We start from the raw sequence: 25,414 nt of genomic DNA, 5'->3' as shown, positions 1-25,414 counted from the left end.
ACAGTCAAAGGCTTTGGTATAGTCAATAAAGCAGAAATAGATGTTTTTCTGGAACTCACTTGCTTTTTCCATGATCCAGCGGATGTTGGCAATTTGATCTCTGGTTCCTCTGCCTTTTCTAAAACCAGCTTGAACATCAGGGAGTACACGGTTCATTTATTGCTGAAGCCTGGCTTGGAGAATTTTGAGCATTACTTTACTAGCATGTGAGATGAGTGCAATTGTGTGGTAGTTTGAGCATTCTTTGGCATTGCCTTTCTTTGGAATTGGAATGAAAATTGACCTTTTCCAGTCCTGTGGCCATTGCTGAGTTTTCCAAATTTGCTGGCATATTGAGTGCAGCACTTTCACAGCATCATCTTTCAGGATTTGAAATAGCTCCACTGGAATTCCATCACCTCCACTAGCTTTGTTTGTAGTGATGCTTTCTCAGGCCCACTTGACTTCACATTCCAGGATTTCTGGCTTAGATTAGAGATCATACTTTCTCTTTAGAATTCCCCAATTGTGTCAGTACTGGTTTGCCTTGCTATGTACGCTTTTGCAACAAATTAAGTGTGAAATCCAGAAGAGCAGTAAGTTTTGTTGGTTTTGTCCACTACTATGCTTTTTAGCCTTTAAAATAATTTTGCACCTAGAACTCTCTCAATAAGTGACTGTTGACTTGAAGAGCAACAAAAATAAACATTAATACAAGTCTCATAGAATTGTCCCTTATTACAGGGGGAGGAGGTTCTTGTTAGATTATAACAGGAATAAGAAAAAAAAAAGATTCAATGAACTCTAAGATAAAACAATTAACTTCTTTAAAGTCTAAGCTGATCAGTAAGGGCTTCACTGATGTGGCATTGGGCTAAATGTTGAAGAATGTCATAAAAATAAACAGTAGTGGGACTTCCCTGGTGGTCCAGTGGTTACGACTCTGCCTGCCAATGCAGGGGACATGGGTTCGATCCCTGCTCTGGGAAGATTCCACAAACCATGGGGCAACTAAGCCCATGAGTTATAACTACCGAGTCCACACTCTAGAACACATGATCTGCAACAAGAAAGATCACTGCTATGAGAAGGCTGCACACAGCAACTAGAGAGTGGCCCCTGCTAGCTGCAACTACAGAAAGCCCACATGCAGCAACAGAGACCCAGTGAAGACAAAAATAAAATTAAGATAAAAGAAAAAAATAAAGAGTAGTGACTCAGGTTGGAGAAAGTCTGAAATTTAGAAAAGATTTAGATTAGGGAAGATTTTTCTAATCTGAAAATTATAAAGAGGAAACAGAACATGAGGATTCCCAGAGATGCAAAGAAAGATAATGAATGTATTCTGGATGCTTAAAGAATTACCTTATAATTGACAGTTTATGTGGGAGTCTCACTATGGGTGAGACTAGAGAGAACTGGGTTAGATCACATCACTAAGTCTTATAATCATACTTAGGAAGTTAGCAATATTCACACAAAAGCAACTGGGACCCATGAAAATCATGTCACTCTTCATAGTAACTCTTGACCTCTCCAAATTGTGCTGTTTGTACCCTGAACACTTGACCTCTTGCCTGCTTTTGAATGACAGATAAGTAGCTTATATTTAAATTTTTCAGTCCATTATTTTTCTCGTGGTATATTGCTTTGTTGATTTATTTCTCTATACTAATTATTTTTAATTAAAAAACAAATAAAAACCCCGTACTCACTCTGACTTCAGAAGCCTGTATTCATACCAGCTCTGCTGTGCTGCACCTAACTGGCTAGTCCTACTTTGTACTGTTCTTTTCCATTAGGAGAAGGGACTAAATGCACTGGAAATAGTTGGAATATATAATAGCAAATGATTAGTTTTTTAGATGGAGGCTGTAGAGGTATTTCATTTTCTAGGACATGGGACACATGGCTTACTTTTATCCTTCTTCTGTGGAAGATTCCAAGTCTAGCTGTGAATGTGAAATAGTTCTCAATCTACAACAATGATCTTGCTCCCAATCTAATGCAGCCGGTGTGACTTCAGTGCCTTTGAAAATGGTGACACACACGGTATACAACTACCATGCGCGTTCACTGTCCTTTTGCAATATCTCTGTGGAAACTCTAATTTCGCTTAAGAAATCAAGTTTCTTTAACTGAAATATTGTTACTTTTTGCATTTAAGAAACCCTGTAAAATACATTCGTGGTGGTTTAGTCGCTAAGTCATGTCTGACTCTTGTCACCCGATGGACCGTAGCCCTCCAGTCTCCTCTGTCCATGGGATTTTCCAGGGAAGAATACTGGAGTGGGTTGCCATTTCCTTCTCCAGGGGATCTTCCAGACTCAGGACCTGAACCCCAGTCTCCTGCATCTCAAGCGGATTCCAGCATTGCAAACAAATTCGTTACAGACTGAGCTATGAGGGAAGCCCAACATACATTTAGTTTCTGTTTTAAATTCATGCGCTAGAGTGAGGCATTTCATTCTGCCTTAAATCATTAACGACTAACATTTGAATTCTGAAATAGTGTGGACAAATACCTTTTCATATGCTTATTTTCTGAAGTGACAGTCAAGTCTTTTATCTACCTATGTTACCTTCTGATAAACTAAGTTATCTGTCTTTTTCTTACAGATTTGTAGTTATTTATATTTTCTGGATACTAGTTCTTTGTTGGATAAAGTATTATAAGTATCTTCCCCAATTCTGTGGCTTGCTTTTTCACTTGCTTATGGCATCCATCTTTTGATTGAGACGGTGTCTGGTACATCGGATACCTTTGTACAGTTTATAAAAATGCTCCCTTTCTGATGGCTTGGTAAGTGTAATGTGGGCTGAATTTCGGCTTTCATTTGCTTCTGTCGGATGTCTTTGTGCAGATCACCTATATAATATATTACACAACAGTGGCAGCTCTGCTTTTGATTATCCAAAATTCTAGATTTTAATGTAGTCAAATTTATCACTTCTTTCCTTTATGTAGTCAAGTTTGTATCACTTTTTTCTTTCTTTTATAAAAAATTAGTACTTGTGTCCTACTTAGAAAGACTTCCATTACTCCAATGTTGTGATGATATATTTCTTTATCTTATAAAACTTTATGGTTTGGATTTTTAACATTTAGATGTACCTTTCTTTAATGTTTCCGATAAATAATTAAGTGTAATGTAGGAAATGGCAACCTGCTCTAGTATTCTTGCCTGAGAAATCCCACGGAGAGTCGCTAAGTTGTGTCCGACTCTTTGAGACCTGATAGATTGAAGCACGCCAAGCTTCCCTGTTCTTCGCTATCTCCTGAAATTTGCTCAAACTCATGTCCATTGAGTCAGTGATGCCATCCAACCATCTCATCCTCTGTCACCCTTATCTCCTCCTGCCCTCAATCTTTCCCAGAACTAGGGTCTTTTCCAATGAGTTGGCTCTTCATGTCAGGCGGCCAAATTATTGAAACTTCAGCTTCAGCATCAGTCCTTCCAATGCATTCTTGCCTAGAGAATTCCATGGACAGAGGAGCCTGGCGGGCTACCGTCCACGAGGTCACAAGGAGTAGGACATGACTGAGTGACTAACACACAGGAAGATGTTAGGCAATTTGATACCATAAGATGGAACTGAGAGAGAGAGAAAATGCCAAGTGACTGCTTTGGTATGTGTCTTCTAATTCTGTGAAACCTTCCTCTTGCCTTTAGAAGAGTGAAGCCGCAAGCAGAGCTCAGAGAGGGCTTTCCGTGCTAATATTTTCTGTTGTATGTCTGCTTTTGTTCTTTGTTCATCACGCTGACCAAGCAGCTCAACCTTCAGGCATAGCTAGGTTTCAGACCAACGTCTCATGGACTCTAACACCCTTGCTCTTTGTCATGTTGAACAATATCTTGAGGTGCTACCAGTGAACGTGAAGGCAAGGCCTTGAGGGACTAAATGGAGAGGATTAGGACATGTTCTGTCATATTTTGAGATCATCCTGGAAGGTTTGGACAGTCAGGGGACAGAGCAGTATCTGACCCAGAAAGGAGTAGCCTCCTCGGACCAGAGAGAATTGTGACCCTCTGCCTCCCTTATATCGGAGAAGGCAATGGCACCCCACTCCAGTACTCTTGCCCAGAAAATCCAATGGACGGAGGAGCCTGGTAGGCTGCAGTCCATGGGGTCGCTGAGGGTCGGACATGACTGAGTGGTTTCAATTTCACTTTCACTTTCATGCATTGGAGAAGGAAATGGCAACCCACTCCAGTGTTCTTGCCTGGAGAATCCCAGGGACGGGGGAGCCTGGTGGGCTGCTGTCTATGTGGTTGCACAGAGTCAGACACGATGGAAGTGACTTAGCAGCAGCAGCAGCAGCCTCCCTTATATATTCCCTAGGGCTATGATTAAGGTCACTGAATTTGATCAAGAAACATTTACTGGGCTTCTTTGCAAGCCTGAATGTTTCTGGCAGAGAAGGAGAGTGGTGGAGCAGGACAGTGCTAGTAGCTGGTATATCCTTAGACCAAGAGTGCCCTGAGGGTGAGGCTATTTCCTCCTGCAGGATGAAGAGCTCAGTTCCTTGTCTATGTCAAAAGACCACAGCTCCCCCACCAACCCGGGTGCTGCCCTCTTGATGCTTCTTTCTTTGCACACTCAAGCTTGGGAAGGATGACTTCTGTGCTGCTGTACTCTCCTGTTTCCAAGGACACTGTGAACACACCAACACGCTTGCCTATTCTTATCATGTGTTCGCCACTCCAAGTCCTACCTAAGAAAAATCAAGAAATATGCCACTCCCCACCCCCTTATGACTGCTATACTCATGACACGGTGTTGCTCTGAAATAGAACTGGTGGAAAACTTGAGATATAGGTTGGACTGGCAAAGATGAGAGCAGGTTAGGTCTCCTTTCACTCTTGCTACCTAGGGGCTTCCATCTTCTTCCTGTCTGCCTGTCTTTCGCTGGCCTTTTCTGGAGGCATCGGGCTCTGTCAGTGGCCTCTTGCTATGTGCTGGGAAACACCTGTCTCCTGCCCTGAAGTGCCCAGTCTTTCCAAGGCTGATGATATGGGTAGCCATATCTTGAAATAATTTTTTAAAAGTAGCTCCCTAATGTTGCTTAAAATGATTGTTTTCCTAATTTTGCATCCCCTTCCTTCATCATTGTTATCCGTAACTTCAAGATCCTTTCCCTATTTTCATAGAAGACATTTCCTCCTCAACTCTGGCCATTTGCCTGGACTATGGTATGGATCATTTATGAAAATGATCTGTCCAGCATCTTTGTTTAAGGGTTGTTGCCTTCTTCAACATCAGTGACCTATTCTCTATCCAGTCCAGGCTGCAAATATGTGATCATACCCTAGATCATCAACCATAAACGCACCACCTCTGAAGTCTTCTGCTTCAGTAGCTCTCTTTCAAACTGCCTTATTCCTTCCCCATAACATAACAGTCCCTACTTTTATATCTCAAGATGACCTCTAGGCCTGTCATCTTTCTTTCATTGTTCAGAATCCTCCTGTCTCCCCTGCCCTTCACACGCTGGATGGCAGGCAGCTCAATGGCTCTCTCTCCAGTACTCCTGTCCTGATGTACCCTGATGGAAGCTGGGTGAAAGCTGTTCCCAGACTGCTAAGTGTTTCTAGAGAAACAGCACAGCTCTGCACTTCTGTATACATCTGTACTCCTTCTCTCTGTATCCAAAGAAGAGGGTTCCTTATCTCAAGACCCAACTTTTCTGCTTTGCTCTTGTCCCCATATGTCCCTCTTTTAAAGGATCATCCTTTAATTTTCTCTCAACTAGTTCTCCTCCCCCTATGAGGCAGGTAATATTATTCTCTCCATTTTGCAGACGAGGAAACAAATTCAGAGAGAACTCCAAGACTGTCCCATGGTCCTCCCAACCTGTATGTGGCTAAGCCAAGAATCAAACCCAGGTCTTTTCCTCTCTCAGCGTTACATTTTTTTTCTACTCTTCAAAGTTTACCCACATCCTCTTGCCCACCTTCCCTTCCACCCACTGCTGTCTATTCCCCTCCATAAACTTCTGTTTATGCACTCAGAATCACGGCAGTTCATTTTAGCCCCCACCATTCCGAGGCATTAACATCAGTTGACTAATGCCTATGCCTCCTCTAAAAGATAAAGTCCATGAGAGCCAGAACCACATTATGCTCATCAATAGTATCCCCAGGACCCGAGGAAGGGAACTGCCCTTGTTAAAGTGCTCATCAACTTCCACAATATTACTTAGTCGAATCCTCATTCTTCTTGACCCATTAGAGGACTGAAACCTGCCAACCACTCCAACCTTCTTAAAACAGTCTCCTCCCTTGGCTTTGGTGAGGCCATTCTATCCTTGTTTTCCTCCCGCCTCCCTGATTCCTACACACAAACTCAACCTTTAGAAGTCCCTTCATCTCTCCACCTCTCTTCATCCCTGTGTCTCTACTCAGGGCCAGGCTACCGTTTTCTCTAGTGTCACCGCCTCCAGGCTTGTCTCCCTCTAATCCACACTCTCCTGTGACTGCAGAGTGGCCGCTGTGAATCACAAGTGTGGTTTTGCCACTTCCCTGCTTCCGAGTCTTCAGTGGCTGCCTGGAGTAAAAACTCAAACTCCTTATCATGACAGATAAAGCCTTTTATCATCTGTCCTCCACTTATCCGCCCACCGACCCAACCTCACTTCCCACCAGATCCCCGTGCTCCCTCTGTGGGGGCTGCTGTGGAGTTTCTGACCTCTATACATGCCTCTGTGGCTCACCATGCTGGCCTAGAGTGCCTTTTTTCTTTCCATCTCCTTCCTCTCCAGCAAACACCTTACCTTATCCTTCAAACACAAGCCAGATTCACCTTCTCTGTGAAGAGTTCCATGTCAGTGATTGCCCTTCCTATATGTTTCCACAGAATTTTGTTCACAAAGCTATTATTGACCATTACATGCCTTTACAGCGTGCTAGATTGGACCTCTTTCAGGGGAGAAACCAATTTTTTTCTTTCTTTTGAAGTGTGTGGCTAACATGACGTATGTATACTAGATGTCTGGTGAATGAATGAACGAACAAATGAAAACTACATGCAGAAAGAGGGGGAGAAAACTGAGAAATCGGTGACAGAAGCTTATTTGAAGTTGGTTACTGTGGAACTCTGGATGAATAGCCAGTTTTCAGGATATGCCTAGAAGATTCTCAAAGATGACTGTAGACAGCCAAAGCCAACATACAGCAGGGATGGATCACTTGCACATTTACCTACGTGATAGTGAGAGTGACTGGGGCCTACAAGTCATGGAGAGTCAGGCAGGAAGCTCCCTATGTGAGGGCGGGGGCTGGAGCTTCTCATTGGAGACCTGGTGTTGTGCCCGTTGGAAGACAGTTGCCAGCTGCTGCCTGATTTCCTTGGTCCTGGCCCCGTAGATGATGGGATTGACCAGACATGGAAGCAGCAGGTAGAAGGCACTGAGCAGGTTGTGCACATCCTGGGAGGCAGTGTGGGCCACGCGGTAGACGATGGATGAGGACATGGTGGATGAGTAGACAGTGAAGATGACCAGCAGGTGGGAGCCACAGGTGTTCAGGGCCTTTGAACATGCTCTGCCTGATGAAATTCGAAAGGCAGCATGGATGATGCGGGAGTAGGAGGCTCCTAGCAGCAGCATGTCCAGGACTCTGTTGAAGATGCGGACAGTGAGCCCCACAGTCTTGTTTAGGGAGATATCCCCGCAGGAGAGCTTCATCAGGGCCATGTGCTCACAGGCAAAGTGGTGGATCACGTCTGAGCGGCAGAAACGAACACTGGAGGCCAGCCCCACCACTGGAGCAACGATGCAAGTGCTCCTGGCGGCTGCCGCCCCCACCAGACCAGCCAGCAACTGACCTGTCACTATCTCTGCATAGCGGAGAGGGTAGCAGATGGCAACATAGCGGTCCAGGGCCATGACCAGGAGGATGTTGCAGTCAAAGACAATGAGGAAGTAGATGCAGAACATCTGGACCAGACAGCGAGCTAGGGAGATGCGGCTAAATCGGGAGGAGAAGCTGAGCAGCATGGCAGGCACCACGGTGCTGGCGGCACAGATGTTGACAGCCAGGAGCAGCGCTATGAGCAGGTACATGGGCTGGTGCAGGCTCCTCTGGGCCACCACCGTGTGGATGACCAGGGCGTTGGCAGAGACGATCACCAGGTAGATGCTGAGGAAGGGCAGCACCAGGAGGGCTCGGGACTCCTGCAGCCCCGGGAAGCCCAGCAGGATGAAGCTGGTATAGGACAGGTTGGAGCTGCCGTTGGTCCATGATGACATCTTCCCTGGGGAGTGGGATGGCTCTAGGGAGAAAAGAGGGGCAGGAGGCCTGGTTTCTGCACCCACTAGGGCTTGCCCCAGCTTTCCTAGGTTTTGATTTTCATGAATCTCCAATATCCCTAGAGAAAAAAATGACAGACTAAATCTCATTATTTAATGAGATATGCATCTGTGGATAAATCTTTGCATTTCAAATAAATTCTTCAGGATAGATATTAGATGTAGAATTATTGTATCATATAATAATAAGAACATTTATGAAGGTGCAAGTAGATTTCCAAGAAAGTTTGTCAGTCTTGTCATTGGTGCTAGTACTAAATTGCCTTGAGTAAAAAAAATTATTTTAATACTTTGATGGTTGAAATATACTATCTCATTTTAACTTGCATGCTGTCTTTTAGTTGTGGCATGTGGGATTTAGCTCCCACATGTGAATTTTCTACTCCTATCTTTTGCCCATGTACTACCAGGGATTGTTTCTCTTAACAGTTTAAATATTAAAACCATTGTTTCCCCTTTTATCCAGATATCCAGATATTGAAACAGATTTTCCAAATCTCATTAGTATTGTTTTAAAAATATTTATTTGTTTATTTACTTAGGTTGTGCTGGGTCTTAGTTGCTGCACATGGTGTCTTTAGTTGCAGCATGTGGGATTTAGTTCCCTGACCAGGGATTGAACTTGGGACCACTGCATTGGGAGTGTAGAGTCTTAGCCACTGGACCACCAGGGAAGTCCCTTGTTAGTATTTTTATCTTATTTATGATATTAAGACTAAGAGTTTTAAATTTATAAAATTGAATCTCTAGACACCTCCTTGTGAGTTCTTTTCTTGGTTTATTATAATGATTCTCATTCAAAGATCGAAAAGATAGTATACTGTATTTTGTTCTTTAAAGCACGGCTTAATTTTTTAAATGAAGTTTTGATATACGTGAAATTCACTTTGCTATGTGACATTAAGTCATGATCTAACTTGATATTTTTCTCCCAGGTAGCTAAATAATTGTTCTTGTGTCATTTCCTACACTGCTTTGTGTTACAATATTTGTCCTGGATTAAGTTCTTACATGTGAAGCGGTTGTTTTATAGGTAGTGATAGTCTGTTTGTTCTTGTGCCAATGCCATGCTATTTTTTATTTTTAAAATTTATTTATTAATTAAAAAAATCATACCATGCTATTTAAAAAATAAAGCTCGATTGAGATATAATTCACATATGCACATTGACATGTACACATCAATGGTTTTTAGTAAATTCACAGAGTTGTGCAACTATTACCACAATCAACATTGTCATAACCCCAAATAGAAACCTGGTACCCCTATTTTTCCCCAACCCCAGGAGCCCTATGGAACCAATCACTAATCTACTTTCTGAGTCAGTGAATGTGCCTACTTTGAACAATTGATATTAATGGAATTATACAATATGTGCTCTTTTATGGCTGTTTTTCTCGCTTAGCATAATGTTTTTAAGGTTCATCCATGCTATTAGCATATATCAGTATGCCATTCTTTTTGTAATGGCTGAATAATATACCATAGTACGGCTATATCACATTTTATTGATCCACTCATCAGCTGATAGACATTTGGGCTGTTTCTACATTTGGGGTATTATGAATAAAACACTCATGTACAAGCTTTTGTGTAAACATATGTTTTCATTTCTCTTGGAAATACCTAGGAGTGGAATTGTGGAACCACCGCATTTGAGGAACTACCAGCTTGTTTTCCAAGGCAGCTGCACCATTTTAAATTCACACCGGCAATGGATGAGTGTTCCATTTTCTCCATATCCTCGCTAATACTTATTACCTCTCTTTATTATTCTAGCTATCCTAGTGGTTTTGATTTGTGTTTTTCTTTTACTTTTGTTTTGGCTTTGTGGTGCAGCATGTGAGACCTTAGTTGCCTGACCAGGGATCCAACCAGCCCCTCTTGCACAGAGTCTTTATCACTGGACCAAGGAAAATCCCTGATTTGTGTTTTTCTGAGGGTTGACGGTGTTGAGAACCTTTTCATGTGCATATTGGCCATTTGTATTTTTTAAAGAAGTGTCTATTCAAATTCTTTGCCCATTTTTAATTTAGTTGTCTTTTATTACTAAGTTGTAAGAGTACTGTATTTTATTGATTACTATAACTTCATCATTTATCTTAATTTCTAATAAAATTTATATTTACAAGTACTTTTGTTAAATTTTTTTGTTATTCTCATTTCATTCTCCCAACCTTTATAATCATTTTGCTAATTTCTAAAAATAATCTCATTGTGCATTTTAAAAATTGGAATTTCATTAAATCCATGAATTAATCTGCAGAGGACTGATAATCTTAATGATATTCAGTCTTTCCATCTAGTATCAAGTATGGTGTTCTAAGTCGTCAAGTCTTGATTTATGTCTCTCAGCAGTTTTCTGTTATTTGTATAGGTCTGTGACAGCAGGAATTCTGTTCACTTCACTCACATTTATATTCCAGGAACCTAATACCAAACCTGACATATAGGAGACAGTAAGTATTGGTTGAATAATGAATGGGTCTCCCATAGTTTATTGTTAAAATCCTAGGTATTTTGCAATTTGTTATCATTGAGAATATAATAATTTTCTATTGTATTTTTTGAATTGGCAACAAGCTTATATAGAAGTTTACTGATTTTGTCCATTTATCTCATATACTGCTATTTAAAAAATTCCCTTACTAGCTAAAAATATTTCAGTTGATTTTATTGGGTATTTAAGGGAGAATTGGGCTTCCCAGGTGGTGCTACTGGTAAGGAATCGGCCTGCCGTTTCAGGAGACACAAGAGACGTGGGTTCCATCTCTGGGTCAGGAAGATCCCCTGGAGAAGAAATGGCAACCCACTCCAGTATTATTGCCTGGGACAGAGGAGCCTCATGGGCTCTTGGACAGAGCCTCGTGAGCAACAGTCCATGGGGTCACAAAGAGTCAGGCACAATTGAACTGGACACACACACACAAGGGAGAATTATTTTTTTCTTAAAAAAAAAATTGGACTTTCATTTCTGGTTTTACATCTCATTTCAGAAACCAGAACTTCTAGAATAATGTTAAAAAGTAATGATAAGAAAAGGTGCATTTATTTTCCTTCAGTTTTATTAAAGCTTCTGTTTCTATGTTAAATAAGATGTTGCTTGTTGGTTTGAGATAGGTATTATTTTCATGTTAATGAAGTATCTTCCTGCTGCTAGTTTTTAATAATGAAAAAAATTGAGTCTGTATTTAATGTTTTCAAATGCTTTTTTGGCATCAATAATAACTGGCCAATGCTTTTAAAATTTGACCCATTGACAAATAGATAAAATACATAGTGATTATATTTTTAAATACTACTGAAATTTTTGCTAGTATTTTATTTAGAATAGATTTATAGGGTTTTTTTTGAGCTATCTTTATCTTTTTATGAGGTTTTGGTATCACAGTTATGCCAGCTTCATGATGAATTGATTCAGTTTCTTTTTAAAATACTATTTCTAGAATGGCTTTTATAACACAGTAATTTTTCATTTCTTGAATTTGGGGTGAAAATCTCACGAATAAAGCAATTTGGGCACAGACTTTTTTGGATGATAGCTATTTAGTAACATGTTGTGATTTCTTTTATGGCAATCAATCTACTCAGGTTTTTAATCTCTTCTTGAGTAAACTTGGAAAATTACATTCTTCTGGTGACTTGCCCATTTCACAAAGAATTTGTAATTCATTAGCATAGACTCCTACAGGGTGATTTGCATTTCAGGAGGGTGATTAAATACCCTAACCCAAAGAATGAACATGTAAACCGGTGATATTTTGAGTTACACTCATGCAGCTCCTGTTGTTGCCATTCAGTCACTCAGTCATGTCCGCCTCTGCGAACCCATGGACCGCAGCACGCCAGGCTCCCCTGTCCATCACCATCTCCGAAGCTCTTGTAGCTCATCTCAAATCACACTACGGATTAGGAACCGTCATCCTTTAGGGTGTGTGTGAAAACAAATACAGACTCACTGGAATACTCAGTGACACACACTGGGATGCACGAACCTACCCTCTTCTGGAGATAAGGCTCCACATAGACTGAATCTCACAACAGGCTCCTATTCTCACTGCTGATTGCACTCACTGCTGGGCAACTGCCTCGTTAACATCAAAACACAGAAGGTGGGGATTAGAGCCCCAGAAATGAAGGCCGTCAGAGGGAAGATTTTCTATTTGCATCCAAGGGACTTAAAAGGAAGATGGGAACTGCCAACCTCCCAGCACCTGGGGGCAGCAAGCTCTAACTATCCAGTCCTGGGCAGATGGGCCCCTCCTCCCATCCCCTTTCTGGGCCTCTGTAACCTAAAAAAAAATCATCGAGAATCATGAATTCCCAGCCACACACAGCGGAAGCCTGTAGGGCTCATTTTGCCTATTGTTCGCCTCCTTCCCTGCTGCGAGCACCCTCAGCCTGCGCAGCTGCTCATCAAGATGCTTCCTACTGTATCTCAGGCAGTGGGGCCATGAGTGGGTGGTTCACCCGGTCGTCAGGCTCGAAAGCTCTCTTGGTGCAGTGTCACCCCTTTGGTCCCAGCTGCGTCCTCTGTTAACTGAGGGACAGTTTTCTTCTTGAGGTTGCATTGATAGGAAGGAGCAGAAGAAAAACGAACGCATTTCTGAGGCCCTACCATGGTCTGTTTTCTGTTTTGTACTCACATATATTTCCATCTCATTTAGTAGCCACAGTTTCTGGTAGGCAGTTTTTACAATTGGCAGATGTATGAAGCCATCCTTTCTTTTTTCATTCAACATATTTTGTGATGTTTATCATGTACCAGGCACTCTTTTAGGCACGGGGGTTCATGGGTGTATTAGATGTGGTTTCAGTGCCCAAGAAGCTTGGAGTCCAATAGGGGGAGAAGCAGAGAGCTGTGGAGCCCAGGGAAATGTCTAACTCAGCCTCTGGGGCAGGGAAAACGTCCCAGAAGAGAGACCATCTAACCTGAGAGCTGGAATTTGGTGGGGAGGCGGGCAGTGGGGTGCAAATAGCCTGATGACATCGAGCCCAGAACTGGTGGGGGTGGGATTAGAATGCCAAAGCCCAGGTGCCTCTCACAGTCACTACACCTCAAGGGAGACACCTGGGCTTGGTGAGAGTCCTGTGGAAGAAAATGATAAGAAAAAAGAAGATGGCAGAGTAGCAATGAAAGGATGAATTAAACTCTGGCTGATTTTCCACTATTGAGACTCAGTTTCATAAAGGAGGTCTCCAGATTAGGTTTAGAAAAAGGTTCCCTTTGGGGACTTCCCTGATGGTCCAGTGGTTAAGAATCTGCCTTCCAATGCAAAGGACGCGGGTTTGATCTTTGTGGGGGGGGGTGGGGTGGGGGGGCGGGGCGGGGGCTGGGGGGGGATATGCTGCGGGGCAACTAAGCCCGTGTGCACTGCAACTACTGACCCGCCAGGCCAGAACTACAGAGCCCACGAGCTCTGGAGCCCACATGCCATATCTAGAGGGAAACCTGCATGCTGCAATGAAGATCCCGCCTGCTGCAACGAAGACCCCACGCAGCCCAACATAGATTAATAAATTAAAAAGAAAACAACTGATTTCCTGGGGGAATAAGGCAAAGAAAAGGATTTCCTTCTGAGAAGACCTGGAGCTGGGGACGGGGGACGTTGGTGCGGTCTGGGGCTAGTCGTGTGATTGTCCAGAGACAGGCGATGACAGCCAGGGGTGTGAGGCCCAGCTGTCCTCCTTCTTTGTTGCCAGCCCGGCTTGTCTCCACTCCTGCCACCCTCTCACTGCTCAGAGCCTCCAGTGAAGACCCCACAGCCCCCCTGGGCCACCCCCAGAGGTGATACTCACCCGGCACGGTCGAGCAGAAGCAGAGAGAAGCAGTGCGGCTCCCACAGTGCAACTCTATGTACCCCTACTCGTCTCCCCGGGAGCCCAGGCTCCGGCTCAGCCAATGGGCAGTACCCTCTGACTACTCCCTGGTGTCTGAGGGCCTCCACGGGGCCAGCTTGGAGCCCGGTCTCCTGACATCCAGGCAAGGCCCTTCCTATTGATCTGGGCTGCCCATGGTCCCTGCTTTGGAGCTAAGAGGTGTAACTCCCCAGAAACAGGGGGAATTCTGTCCTCAGACCCCAAACTCAGGCTGCAGCCCACCCCAGGGTGGCTCTGCCAAAGCAGGTCAGGGAGTGGACGCAGAATGCTGGTTAGTCCGGCAAGCAGGATCCACATGTCAGTGATGGGGAGTCAAGAGTCCGTAGGCTTTTTAAAGGATAGTTGGTACTTAGATGATGTTTCTGGGAGAAAGGGAGAAGAGGTTGTAAGAGGGCCTGCTAAAATAAGGAGATTATACGGCATTTAGAAGGGGACCGTGTAGAGGCAGAGACTTGAGGGCACCTATCCAAGGTCACTCGGCAGACCTGTGGCAATGCTGGTTTGGGTCATCTGACCCAGATATGGCTCTTTCCACCTCACCTCACCTCTGGTCATGGCTCTGGCCCAGTCAGGGAAGGCTTCATGCAGGAGGGGACATTTGAACCAGATCTGGAAGGTCTGGAAGCAGCCACAGAGGCAGAGAGGAGGAGGCAATGGTGATGACGGTGGGCATGGTTGATCCCAAAGCCTCAGACATGGGGGCGAGGGCCGGAGCCAATCAAGGAGCTGTGGTCTGGAGCCCAGGAGCACCTCCCCTGACCTGGGCTTGTCTCACCATTGTAGGGTGGAGCTGGCAGCAGGGCGGTCAGAAGTGGCCACAGGGTGGGGGGCAGTTAGGGCTGGGGGCCTCTCAGAGCAGTGGGGGCCCTCTAAATCCTGCTCACCCCCAGGCCCAGGTGGGAGGTTTGCCAAGAGGAGGGGTTCCTCACAGGAGTGGACCTCCTGTGCCCCCCGACTTGGGCTCTCCTGTCCCCTGACTGGGCCCCCCCATTTGTCCATGACTCTCCTGAGGGGCAGGGTCCAGGCCTGAGGCAGGAGCCCAGGCAAGTCTGTCTCCCCCAGGACTGGCAGCTCCTGCAGGGCGCAGAGCTGGGCCAGCACACACTGCGGCCAGCGCGGCCCAGTCTGAGCTGTTTGCTTGCTGTTTTTGAGCCTTCGTCCAAGGGCTGCCATACAAACTGCCGCTAACTGGAAACTGCCTTAAAACAGCGGAAACCTGTCCCCTCTGGTTCTGGAGGGCAGAGGTCTTAAGCTCAGGGTGGGCGGGGCCGTCTTCGGGCGTTTCCTTGGCTGGTTCTCCCAGCTCTGCCTTCGTCTTCACAAGGTCTTCTAGTCTGGTTTCATAAGGACTTTCGCTGTTGGATCAGGGCCCACCTGGATAATCTGGGATGATCTCATATGAAGATCCCTAATCCAATCACATCTGCAAAGACCCTTTTCCCAAGTAATGTCACGTTCATAGGTTCCAAGGGTTAAGGCTTAGGCCTTTTTGGGGGCCACCATTCAACCTATGACAGCCTCCATATTTGGGGTTCAAAAGAACGAGAGAGGAGCATTGAGGGTGGCCTTGGCCTGGACAGGCTCTGGGTGCAGAGGGGTGCAGCAGGGGAGGGGTGTGTGTGACACCCAGGATCGGGGAGGCCTCTCTGGTCTGGAGCAGCTTCTCAGAAAGGTGAGAACTCAGCCCTGTGTGTGGAGCAGGGCTAGGCCACAGAGGCTTCCCGGAAATGAGCTTCCAGCCTTGGCTTAGAAAAGAGACAAGCTGGAGTGGGGTGGGGGGAGCAGGGTGAGCAGTACAGGCTGAGGTTGTATCACTGAAGTGTCCTTTCCACCTGGGGAGCTCCCATCACACCCCCTCTTAGGTCTGGACTTTCCGGGGCAGGCTTGGGGTCCCCCTCAGCCTGGGACACCCTCCTGTGGGGACAGCACTGAGTGACAGGTGCGATGTTGTGTCTGCAGAGCATGGGGTAGGGGTGGGGGTCCAAGGGAACAGGGGCACCTCCGGGGCCCTGCGCATCGTCACCAGGATGCCGCACCAGGGGCAGCACAACGTGACCTCCCCTGACCCCACTGCTCCCCACCCTCCTGTGCCCTGCCGGTTCCTCCTCTCCATCTCCTTTCTCAGGAAGTCCACCTCATAGCCTGGGTCAGTTACAGGACATTGCCCTGCTTGTCCCGCTCCCTCACTCCCTTTCATCTGTTCCATCCCAAGTCTGGCCAATTTCACCCGCAGTCTCCTCTCTGCTCGGACTCCTGAAGCCTATTCACAGGTCTCCTCTAAGCTTCATGCTTGACCTAGCTCCACCATCCCATCCAGTCCCACTCCAGCACTGCTGCCAGAAGGCTCATTTGACAAAGCGGACCTGGTCTGGTTAGCCTGGCCAAGGTTCTCTGTGGAGGCTCGGGACTGCCAGCCTGGTAAAGTCCAGGCTTCCTGTCGGCTTTCGAAGCACTCATCCCCACCCTCCCAGAGGGGCTGGGGCCTCCAGGGAGGACAACCTGCTGGTGCCTTGTTGCCCACCCCTCTGCTGGGCCTGACCCTCCTTTCCTAAGCGTCACTTGGGTGGCCATCTAGTCTGGGCTTGCTCTAGGCCCTCAGGAGCCACCTGCTGCAGGAGGCCCTCCCTGACTGCTCTTGCCCTAGTTACTTTGAGTTTCTGCAGTGTGAGGAGTCACAAGCTTGGGACTTACACTGAGTCCCACTGTGAAGGCTGGTCTGACCTGGGACCCCCAGTAGCCTCCCAGCTCCCACCCAGGACTCTGCAGCACGTGTCCACTGTCTCTCCTCCCTCCCGACTTCTTGGGGCCCCCACGGCACCCCAGCCTTAAACTCTCCTCTCCAGATTTCTCTTCTAGTGGAGGGGGTCAGTGTTCTCCATACCTCTCCCATGAGACTTGGAGCCCCATTACCCTGGCCTGTGAAAGGCTGCTGGTGGCTCCAGTGGGCTCCCTTTGAATTGTGGGAGCATCCTGCACATGGGACATTTGGGGAGGAGTCTGTCTAGTCTGCATTGCCCACTCTGGGCAGGGCTCCTCGAAACTTCTAACCTGTGTCTTTCTCCCCCACCCCAACTGTGACATCAGCACATGGGTGCCTGGGGCCTTGGCGTGCGAGCGCCGATGGGAGATGCAGGCAGTATGGAGAAGCAAGCCCAGAAGCTTGAGATTCGACACAGGTGCCAGCGTGCCCTTGAGCTTGTCTCCCAGTCCATGGAAGGTGGGTGCTGGACTGGGTGACCTCTTATGGCCTTTTTCCTCCTAGATCGAACTTCTGATGTTTCTAATAAGCTTCAAGTGATTATAGTTTAGAAAGCTTAAAAAAAATTATTTTATTGAAGTATAGTTGATTTACAGTGTTGTGTTAATTTCTGATTACACTAAAGTGATTCAGGTACATGCATACACACATATATATATATTCATTTATTTTCTAATTGAAAATTTTTATTTTATTTTGTTGAAATCCGTTTTATAATATGGAGCATAGTTGATTAACAATGTTGTGTTAATTTCAGGTGTGCACCAAAGTGATTCAGTTATACATATACATGTATCTACTCTTGTTCACTGACTCAAAGGACATGAGTTTGAGCAAACTCCAGGAGATAGTGAAGGACAGGGAAGCCTGCCATGCTGCAGTCCATGGGGCTGCAAAGAGTCGGACACGGCTTAGCGGCTGAACGATAACAACTTTTTTGAGTTCTTTACCCATTTCAGTTATTACAGAATATTGAGCAGCTTTCCCCTGTGCTGTAAGCAGGTCCTTATTGGCTATCCATTTTATTAAAGTTTTTCTGTATTTGTTTATTTATTTTCGGCTGTACTGGGTCTTCACTGCTGTGCCGGCTTTTCTCTACTTGTGGCGAGTGGGGGCTGCGCTCTGGTGCGGTGCACGGGCTTCTCGCCGCGGTGGCCTCTCTTGTTGCAGGGCATGGGTTCTAGGGCAGTCGGGCTCAGTAGCTGAGGCACGTGGCTAAGTAGTGGCTCAGGGGCTTAGTTGCTCTGCAGCATTCAGGATCTTCCTGGATCAGGGATCAAACCTGTGTCTGACTTACTTCACTTAGTATGATACTATGATAATCTCCAAGTTAATCCATGTTGCTGCGAATTGCATTATTTAATTCTTTTAAATTAATGGCTGAATAATATTCCATTCTATATATGTACCACATTTTTATCCATTCCTCTGTCAATGGACATTTAGGTTGCTTCCATGTCTTGGCTATTGTAAACAGTGCTGCCGTGAACATTGGGTACATGTATCCTTTTGAGCAATGTTTTTCTCCAGAGATATGCCCAGGAGTGGGTGGTAGCTCTATTTTTAGTTTTTTGAAGAACCTCCACAGCTTTTTCTGTAATGGCTGCACCAATTTACATTCTCAATAACGATATAGGAGGGTTCTCCTTTCTCCACACCCTCTCCAGCATTTGTTATTTGTGGACTTTTAAGTGATGGCCATTCTGACCCGTATGAGCTGGTACTTCACTGTAGTTCTGATTTGCATTGGCCACCTCATGCGAGGAGTTGGCTCATTGGAAAAGACTCTGATGCTGGGAGGGGTTGGGGGCAGGAGGAGAAGGGGACGACCGAGGGTGAGATGGCTGGATGGCATCACTGACTCGATGGACGTGAGTCTGAGTGAACTCCGGGAGTTGATGATGGACAGGGAGGCCTGGCGTGCTGCGATTCATGGGGTCACAAAGAGTCGGACACGACTGAGGGACTGAACTGAACTGAATAATTAGCCATATTGAGCATCTTTTTGTGTACCTGTTGGAGAAATGTCTGTATGCCTTTGGAGAGATGTTTATTTAGGTTTTCTGCTCATTTTTTGATTGGGCTGTCTTTTGTTATCAAGTTGTATGAGCTGTTTGTATATTTTGGAATTAAGCCCTTGTTGGTGGCATCATTTATAAATATTTTTCCCAGTTCAAGATGGTCTTTTTGTCTGGTTTATGGTTTCTTTTTCTGTACAGAAGTTTGTAAGTTTGATTAGGTCCCATTTGTTCACTTTCGTTTTAATTTCTCTTGCCTGGGAGACTGACCTAAGAAAACATTGGTATAATCTATGTCATAGAATGTTTTGCCTATGTTCTCTTCTAGAGTTTTATGGTATCATGTCTTATCTTTAAAGCTTTAAGCCATTTTGAATTTATTTTTGCATATGGTGAGAGGATGTGTTCTAATTTCATTGATTTAGATGTGGCTGTCCAGCCTTCCCAACAACACTTGCTGAAGAGATTGTCCTTTCTCCATTTTACTGATACACTGTCATGTCCTTTGTAGAAGAATTGACCATAGGTATGCGGCTTTATTTCTATACTCTCTATTCTCTTTCATTGATCTATATATCTGACGTTGTGCCAATACTATTGTGCTGCTTTGATTAGTGTAGCTTTGTAATATTTCCTGAAATCTGGGAGGATTATGCCTCCTGCTTTGTTCTTATTTCTCAGAATTGGGAAAGCTTTCTTTAAAAATAACTTTATTGAGGTATGATTAACATACCAAAAGCTGTACATATTTAATGTGTTCAACCAGATGAATCTGCAGATAAGTACAACTGACCCATGGATCACACAGGTTTGAACTGCACAGGTCTGCTTATATGTGGATTTTCTTCAATAGTAAATACAACAGTGTTTCACAGTTGGTTGAATTCATGGGTACAGAGGGCCAACTCTCAAGTTTTATGTGGGTTTTCAACTGTGTAGACGGTGTGTGTCTCTAAGCCCTGTGTTGTTCAAGAGTTGATTGTATAATATATACCTATGACACCATCATCTTAGTCTATGTCATAAACATCATTGGCTCCAAAAGTTTCCTCCTATTATCGATTATTATTACTTTTGTGATGTAAGCTGACACCTAACATAAGAGCTACCCTCTTTCATGTTCCTCAATTGATTTGATTTCCCCATCACACCTGGGAGGCAGGGGGCACCACTTTATAGCCCGAGGAGCTGCGGCTTGGAGCCAGCAGTCTTGCAGCTGCTTGGCAACAGAACAGGGCCTGGAGCCGGTCCCTTGGCTCCTCCTGGCTCCTGAGCCCTCTCTGGTTGCTGGGGAGCTGGAGGGTCCCTTTGTGCTGGGGACGCTGGGGTAGGTTCTTCTCTTCACATGTGGTGGATGAGCACCAGGACTAGACCAGTTTCCCTCCTCTTGTTCTTTTGGCCTGATGGGCCTTCCAGTCTTGCTGTGTCCAGTCTTGAAGATGGCTCTCTGTCTGTTCAGGAAGACCCCTGGCCTGTCCACCCTTAGCTCTTCCTCTTGGGAAGGGGCTGGAGAGACCTTCCACAGTGGGCCTTGGCCCAGGACAGAGGCCTTCCTTTCCCAGTGGGGCAGCTTTCAAGTCTTCTCCTCTGAAGGAAGTAGGCTGGTCTCTGCACTCTGGGGTCCACCCTGCCTTGGCTAAAGAGAGGGGCTTGAATAGCAGTCTTGAAGCACAGGGTGGGGGCAGAGAAAGGGGTAGGGGCAGTCCTAGCCAGGGTGGTTACCTGTACCAGGCACACTCTTGTCAGCAGACCTGCCCGTGGGTCCGTCTTTGAGCCCAAAGGAAGAATGCCTGGGCCTGAGGGGGACAGGGCACCAGCTGTCTGATTCTGAAGGGTGAGATGATTTGTCTAAGAATGGGCTCTGGCTTTGGCTTCTGTTATCAGCTGTGGCTGGAGGGCTTCAGCCTCCTCTAGGTTCTTTCTGGCTGGTGGGGGCTGAAGGAAAGGAGCTCACTCAACTCATATCTGCCCTGGCCAGGCCCCACATCTGGGGTATTACATGTCATATCTCAGTTAAAATAATTCCCTGTCAGGAGATAATCATTAAACCCATTTTACAGATGAAGAATCTGAGTCTCAGGGAGCTTGCTATTGATGAAGGCTCAGCATTAGTAAGGGGCAGAGTTGAGGCTTGAAGTCAAGTCTGGTTCTGGTCCCCAGCCCCGTGAGAAACCTTTCCTGGGTCCAGGCTGCTGGTAGCCCACACCGCTTGCAGGAAAGGGAAATGGGAAGGGGGTACTCAGGAGGCTGTCAGTCCATGAAGGCTGGTCTCAGATTGAATAAATGCATGCCTGAATCTCTGGGGCTTCCCTGATGGCTCAGTGGTAAAGAATCCACCTGCTAATGCAGGAGACTTGGGTTTGATCCCTGGGTTGGGAAGATCCCCTGGAGAAGGAAATGGCAACCCACTCCAGTATTCTTGCCTAGGAAATCCCATGGACCGAGGAGCCTAGTGGGCTACAGTTCATGGGGTTGCAAAGAGTTGCACACAACTTAGGGACTGACTCAGCAGCAACAACAACATGCCTGAATCTCAGTACTTGCTCTGCTGTTTGATTTGTAGGAGAAAGGGGTCCTTACTGAGAATCCACTAGCCAGACAGCCTGGAGGCCTGTGTGCTGGGCCCACCTGGCCAGGACCTACCCACAATGGGCCTCATATACCTAAGGAAAGAGTAGGAACTCTCCACTCTGAGGGTCCTTTGGACCAAACTCCCCAGTCCTAAGACACCAGGCTGCAGACTCTAAGACCTCAGGCTATGGCAGTGGGAAATCTGGCAAGTGGCCTGATATGGCACCTGTGAGTGTGGTATGTGTGAGGGCAGATAAGGGGCCACCTGGGGTTGGTGGTCCAGAAGGTCAGAGGCCACAGGACCCTGTTGGACACATGGGCACCCCCTGCCCTTATTTCTGTGAAAAAGTTTAAGTGTTGGCTGCTCAGTCATGTCTGACTCTTTTGCAACCCTACGGCCAATAGTAGTCCTGGCTCCTCTGTCCATGGGATTCTCCAGGCAAGAATACTGCCATGGGTAGCCATTTCCTACTCCAGGCGATCTTCCCGACCCAGGGATGGAACCCGGGTCTCCTGCATTGCCGGCAGATTCATTACCATCTGAGCCAACTGGCCTGCCCATAAACAAGTTATTTTGGCTGAGGGTCCTTTGGTCTCCAACAGAAGCTTTTGGAACAGCCGAGCCTTCCTTCCTTCCATGTCTGGGCTGGGTACCTCACTCAGGATCTGCAGACTGACAGCTCTCTGCCTGCAGGGCTGACATACCTCCGCACCATGAGGCCTCCTGCACTGCCCAGTGCAGCCACAAGGTGGCATCCAAGTGCCACATCAGGCAGAGGCTGCCTGCCTTCAGGCCTGCGCTGCAGGGTCTGCATCTGGGGAAGGAACATTCTGTGCCTGGTCAGGCTAGAGATGCCTCATCCTTGGACATTCTTGGTGCACACACCCGCCTCACCCCAGAGTGTGAGCCTGAACTGTCAGAACACACTGAGGTCAAGACCCGGGGACAGGAGACCTGGCTATGAGTGGTCCTGACAAGTTGCTTGCTCTCTCTCTCGGCCTCAGTGTGCTCTCCTGAAAAACGGGCATAATAATACCAAAAATCCTATCTCCATCCACTCAGTTATTCAACATGTATTTATGGAGCACCCCGCAGGCTAGGTGCAGTGTGCAGCTGTATGCAAGCGAAGTCTCACACAGATGTTCTGAGGATCAAATGAGGTATTGTCTGTAACTTTATTTAGCACACTTACTAACAGAGCACGGACTCTATAAATATTGGCTAAGATTTTCTCTGTAATCCTCATAACCCCTATGTGGTTAGCCCTCACAGTTTATAGAGAAGGAAACAGGTAAAGGTCATGAAGCCAGTAAGTGGCAGAGCTGGGACCTGAACTTGGGCTGGCACCTAGCTCTCACGATAACCCTTCAGAGAAGGTGTATCATTTAACAAACAATAAAGCTGGGCTTGGACAGGCCAGGTGACATCTCAGACTGACCTCTGACCTCCTCCCCTCCCAGTACACTTGTTTCCTGGTCTCATCCAGCTTGGGGAGGGCAGGGAGAGCCTCTAACACTGCAACTCCAGTGGGACAGAGCCTGGCACGGATCAAGGTGGCAAAAACTTTTTTGCATTGCTGGCTCCAAATCCTGTGTTTGCCCACCCCTTCTTTCTTTCTTCTTTCTTTCTTCTTTCTTTTTTTACTTGCAGCATGCAGGATCTAGTTCCCTGTCCAGGGACTGAATCGGGGCCCCCTGCGTTTGGAGTATTGAGTCTCAGCCACCAAGGAAGTCCCAAAGCCTGTGTTTTTTTCATTCCACCAAGTAATCAGTCATTTAACAAATGTTTACCCTGGACCAAGACTGTGATGGGCAGTTTATAGACGTTCTGTTTAACCTCACAATATCATGAAACAGATATGACATCCCCGACTTACAGATGAAGAAACAAAATCTCAGAGAAATTAAATAATGCGTATGTCCACACAGCTAGTGAAGTGGCAGAGATTGGAGCTCAAGTTAGTCTCACGTCAAAGCTGAAACGCTCATACAGGGAGAACTTGCATGAGGTGTGCGAGCTTACTATCTCTGAGTCTCAGTTTACTTATCTATGAAATAGGGATGATATCAATAATTCCCACCTCAAGGGCTTATCTGAAGGGCGCAGAGACTGATGCCTAGAAGACATTTAGCTCAGAAATAGTAAATGTTTGCTCGTTGCTGTCTTCATTTTACATCACCCTTCCTGCCTCCCTCCTGAGGCTGTGTGAGAAATGATGGGCAAACGGGGGTAGGGCCTCTAGAACTGCCTCGGGGGATGGGGGGCCCACGGTCCTGTTAACCACCAGACGTGTTCCCCCATCATGGATGTGGTGCTCAGCTCTGGGGGTGCCCAGATCCCGTCCTCAGGTGTGGACGGGGCTGCTGCCCCACCAAGTGTCCTGGGATGGCGAGGTGGGGGAGTGGAGGACAGAGCTAGGGCAACCCTCCCCCGGCTGAGGCGCCAGGAAGCCAGTAGGCGCCTCCAGCAACCAGACTAGAGGGGAGGGTTACACCAGCCCCCGTGTGATGGCCGTGGATCAGTGGCGCACCTGGCCCTGGGCATCCTGGAGAAACCCAGGCACCAACAGGGACCTCAGACCCCCAGGGCTGGGAAAGTTTGGGCCATTGCGGAGAAAGTTGTGGCCGCGTGGGAGAAAGTTGCGGTGCCTCAAACTTTTCTTGCTCTGAGCTCATGGCTCCGCGTCCCTGAGGCTGACTCAGTGATTTGCCACAATTAGACCATAATGAGCTGGACCTTGGTGCCCTGTGAGGCTGCCCTGGAGACCAGGGCTCAGCAGGACACCTGGGGCCCAATTACAGCTGCCTGTGCCTGACGCTGGGTCTGGCAGTGGCCCAAGCCCCAAGGGGCTCCGCTGGCCTCCGGGTGCACACTCTGCTTGTCTGGCCAAACTTTTAATGAGTGGAAATGGCTACTTGTCTCACTGAGCTCTTCTCCCAGGGCCTGCTACCTGGGCCCTGCTCAGCTCCTCCTTAAAGAGCCAGAGTGATTTCTGGAACATGGCCTATTGCAGTTCACAGTGATCAATCAACAGATGGGCCATGTGGGGTCTGGGTGCTCACCCATGGGGTGACCCTGGGCAAGACCCAGTCCTCTCTAGCCCTTAGTTCTCAGGGGTCATAATCACAGGGTTGGTGTGAGACACAGCTGAGATAATGCAAACTAAACTACTGGTTACTTGTTGGTCACTATCACCCTTAATTTGATGGAGACCCTGACTCTGACCCCCAGTCCTAGCGGAATTAAGCCAGCTCTGACCTGAGTGTTCACAGAGGCAGCAGTGGGGTTCCTCCCTGCTCTGCTGACCCCCAGCCTGCCTCTGCTCCTGGCTGGGCACACCAAACTCCTGTGCTGTTTCTAGGTTTCTCTTGGCCCGACCACCCTTTCTTGCTCTCCTCTCTGCCTTCTGAGAAGCACCATCATGCGTGTAAGAGCCTTGGTATTATAAAGTACGACCCTTACTTCACAGATGGTGAAACCAAGGCCTGGGAAGAGCAGGCCCTGAACCAGGGATTCCTTCCTTTTTGGGGGCTTTGTAACAATAAACCTCTATGCACATGTAGGGCTTTTAGTACTTTTGTCCCTCTTGGCAACCGCGAGGGTATGTAGGCAGGCATTCATCTGTTTGCTTGTTTATGGTGGCTTAGCTTACAGGCTCCAAAGCCAGACATACTGGGTTCAAACCTGTGTGCATGTCCACCAGACACATCTCTATCCATTTCCTCAAATAGCAAACCAACAGTGCTTGCTTCAAATGGCTGTTGTATTATATGAGCTAGAATCTGTGCAAATATATTTGAAATGGGACCTAGAGCTCAGTGGTTCTCAATTAATATTAGCTATATTTCTTGTTATAATTCAATAGTTAAGTCAGCAAACATTAAACATGGGCTTC

At 46.6% G+C, this 25,414-nt stretch overlaps 1 protein-coding gene and 1 non-coding gene across 2 annotated transcripts; both read right to left on the bottom strand.

Annotated features, from left to right (window-relative positions):
* Positions 1-7,225: 7,225 nt before the first annotated feature.
* LOC138420185 (olfactory receptor 52K1-like) lies at positions 7,226-8,230 on the bottom strand. Its single transcript, XM_069553323.1, has one exon. It carries the CDS (start codon positions 8,228-8,230, stop codon positions 7,226-7,228), a length of 1,005 nt encoding a protein of 334 aa, XP_069409424.1.
* A 661-nt stretch (positions 8,231-8,891) lies between these two features.
* Positions 8,892-8,964, bottom strand: TRNAG-CCC (transfer RNA glycine (anticodon CCC)). Its single transcript has one exon. It is a non-coding gene; the product is annotated as a tRNA-Gly (tRNA).
* Between the last annotated feature and the right edge of the window lie 16,450 nt (positions 8,965-25,414).

The sequence above is a fragment of the Ovis canadensis genome, chromosome 15 (genome assembly GCF_042477335.2).
Source record: "Ovis canadensis isolate MfBH-ARS-UI-01 breed Bighorn chromosome 15, ARS-UI_OviCan_v2, whole genome shotgun sequence".
NCBI classification, from domain to species: Eukaryota; Metazoa; Chordata; class Mammalia; order Artiodactyla; family Bovidae; genus Ovis; species Ovis canadensis.
This window is presented reverse-complemented; position numbering and strand designations above follow the sequence as displayed.

Coding starts and splice junctions, on each gene's coding strand:
- LOC138420185 (XM_069553323.1), bottom strand. CDS start 8,230: ATGTCATCATGGACCAACGGCAGCTCCAACCTGTCCTATACCAGCTTC.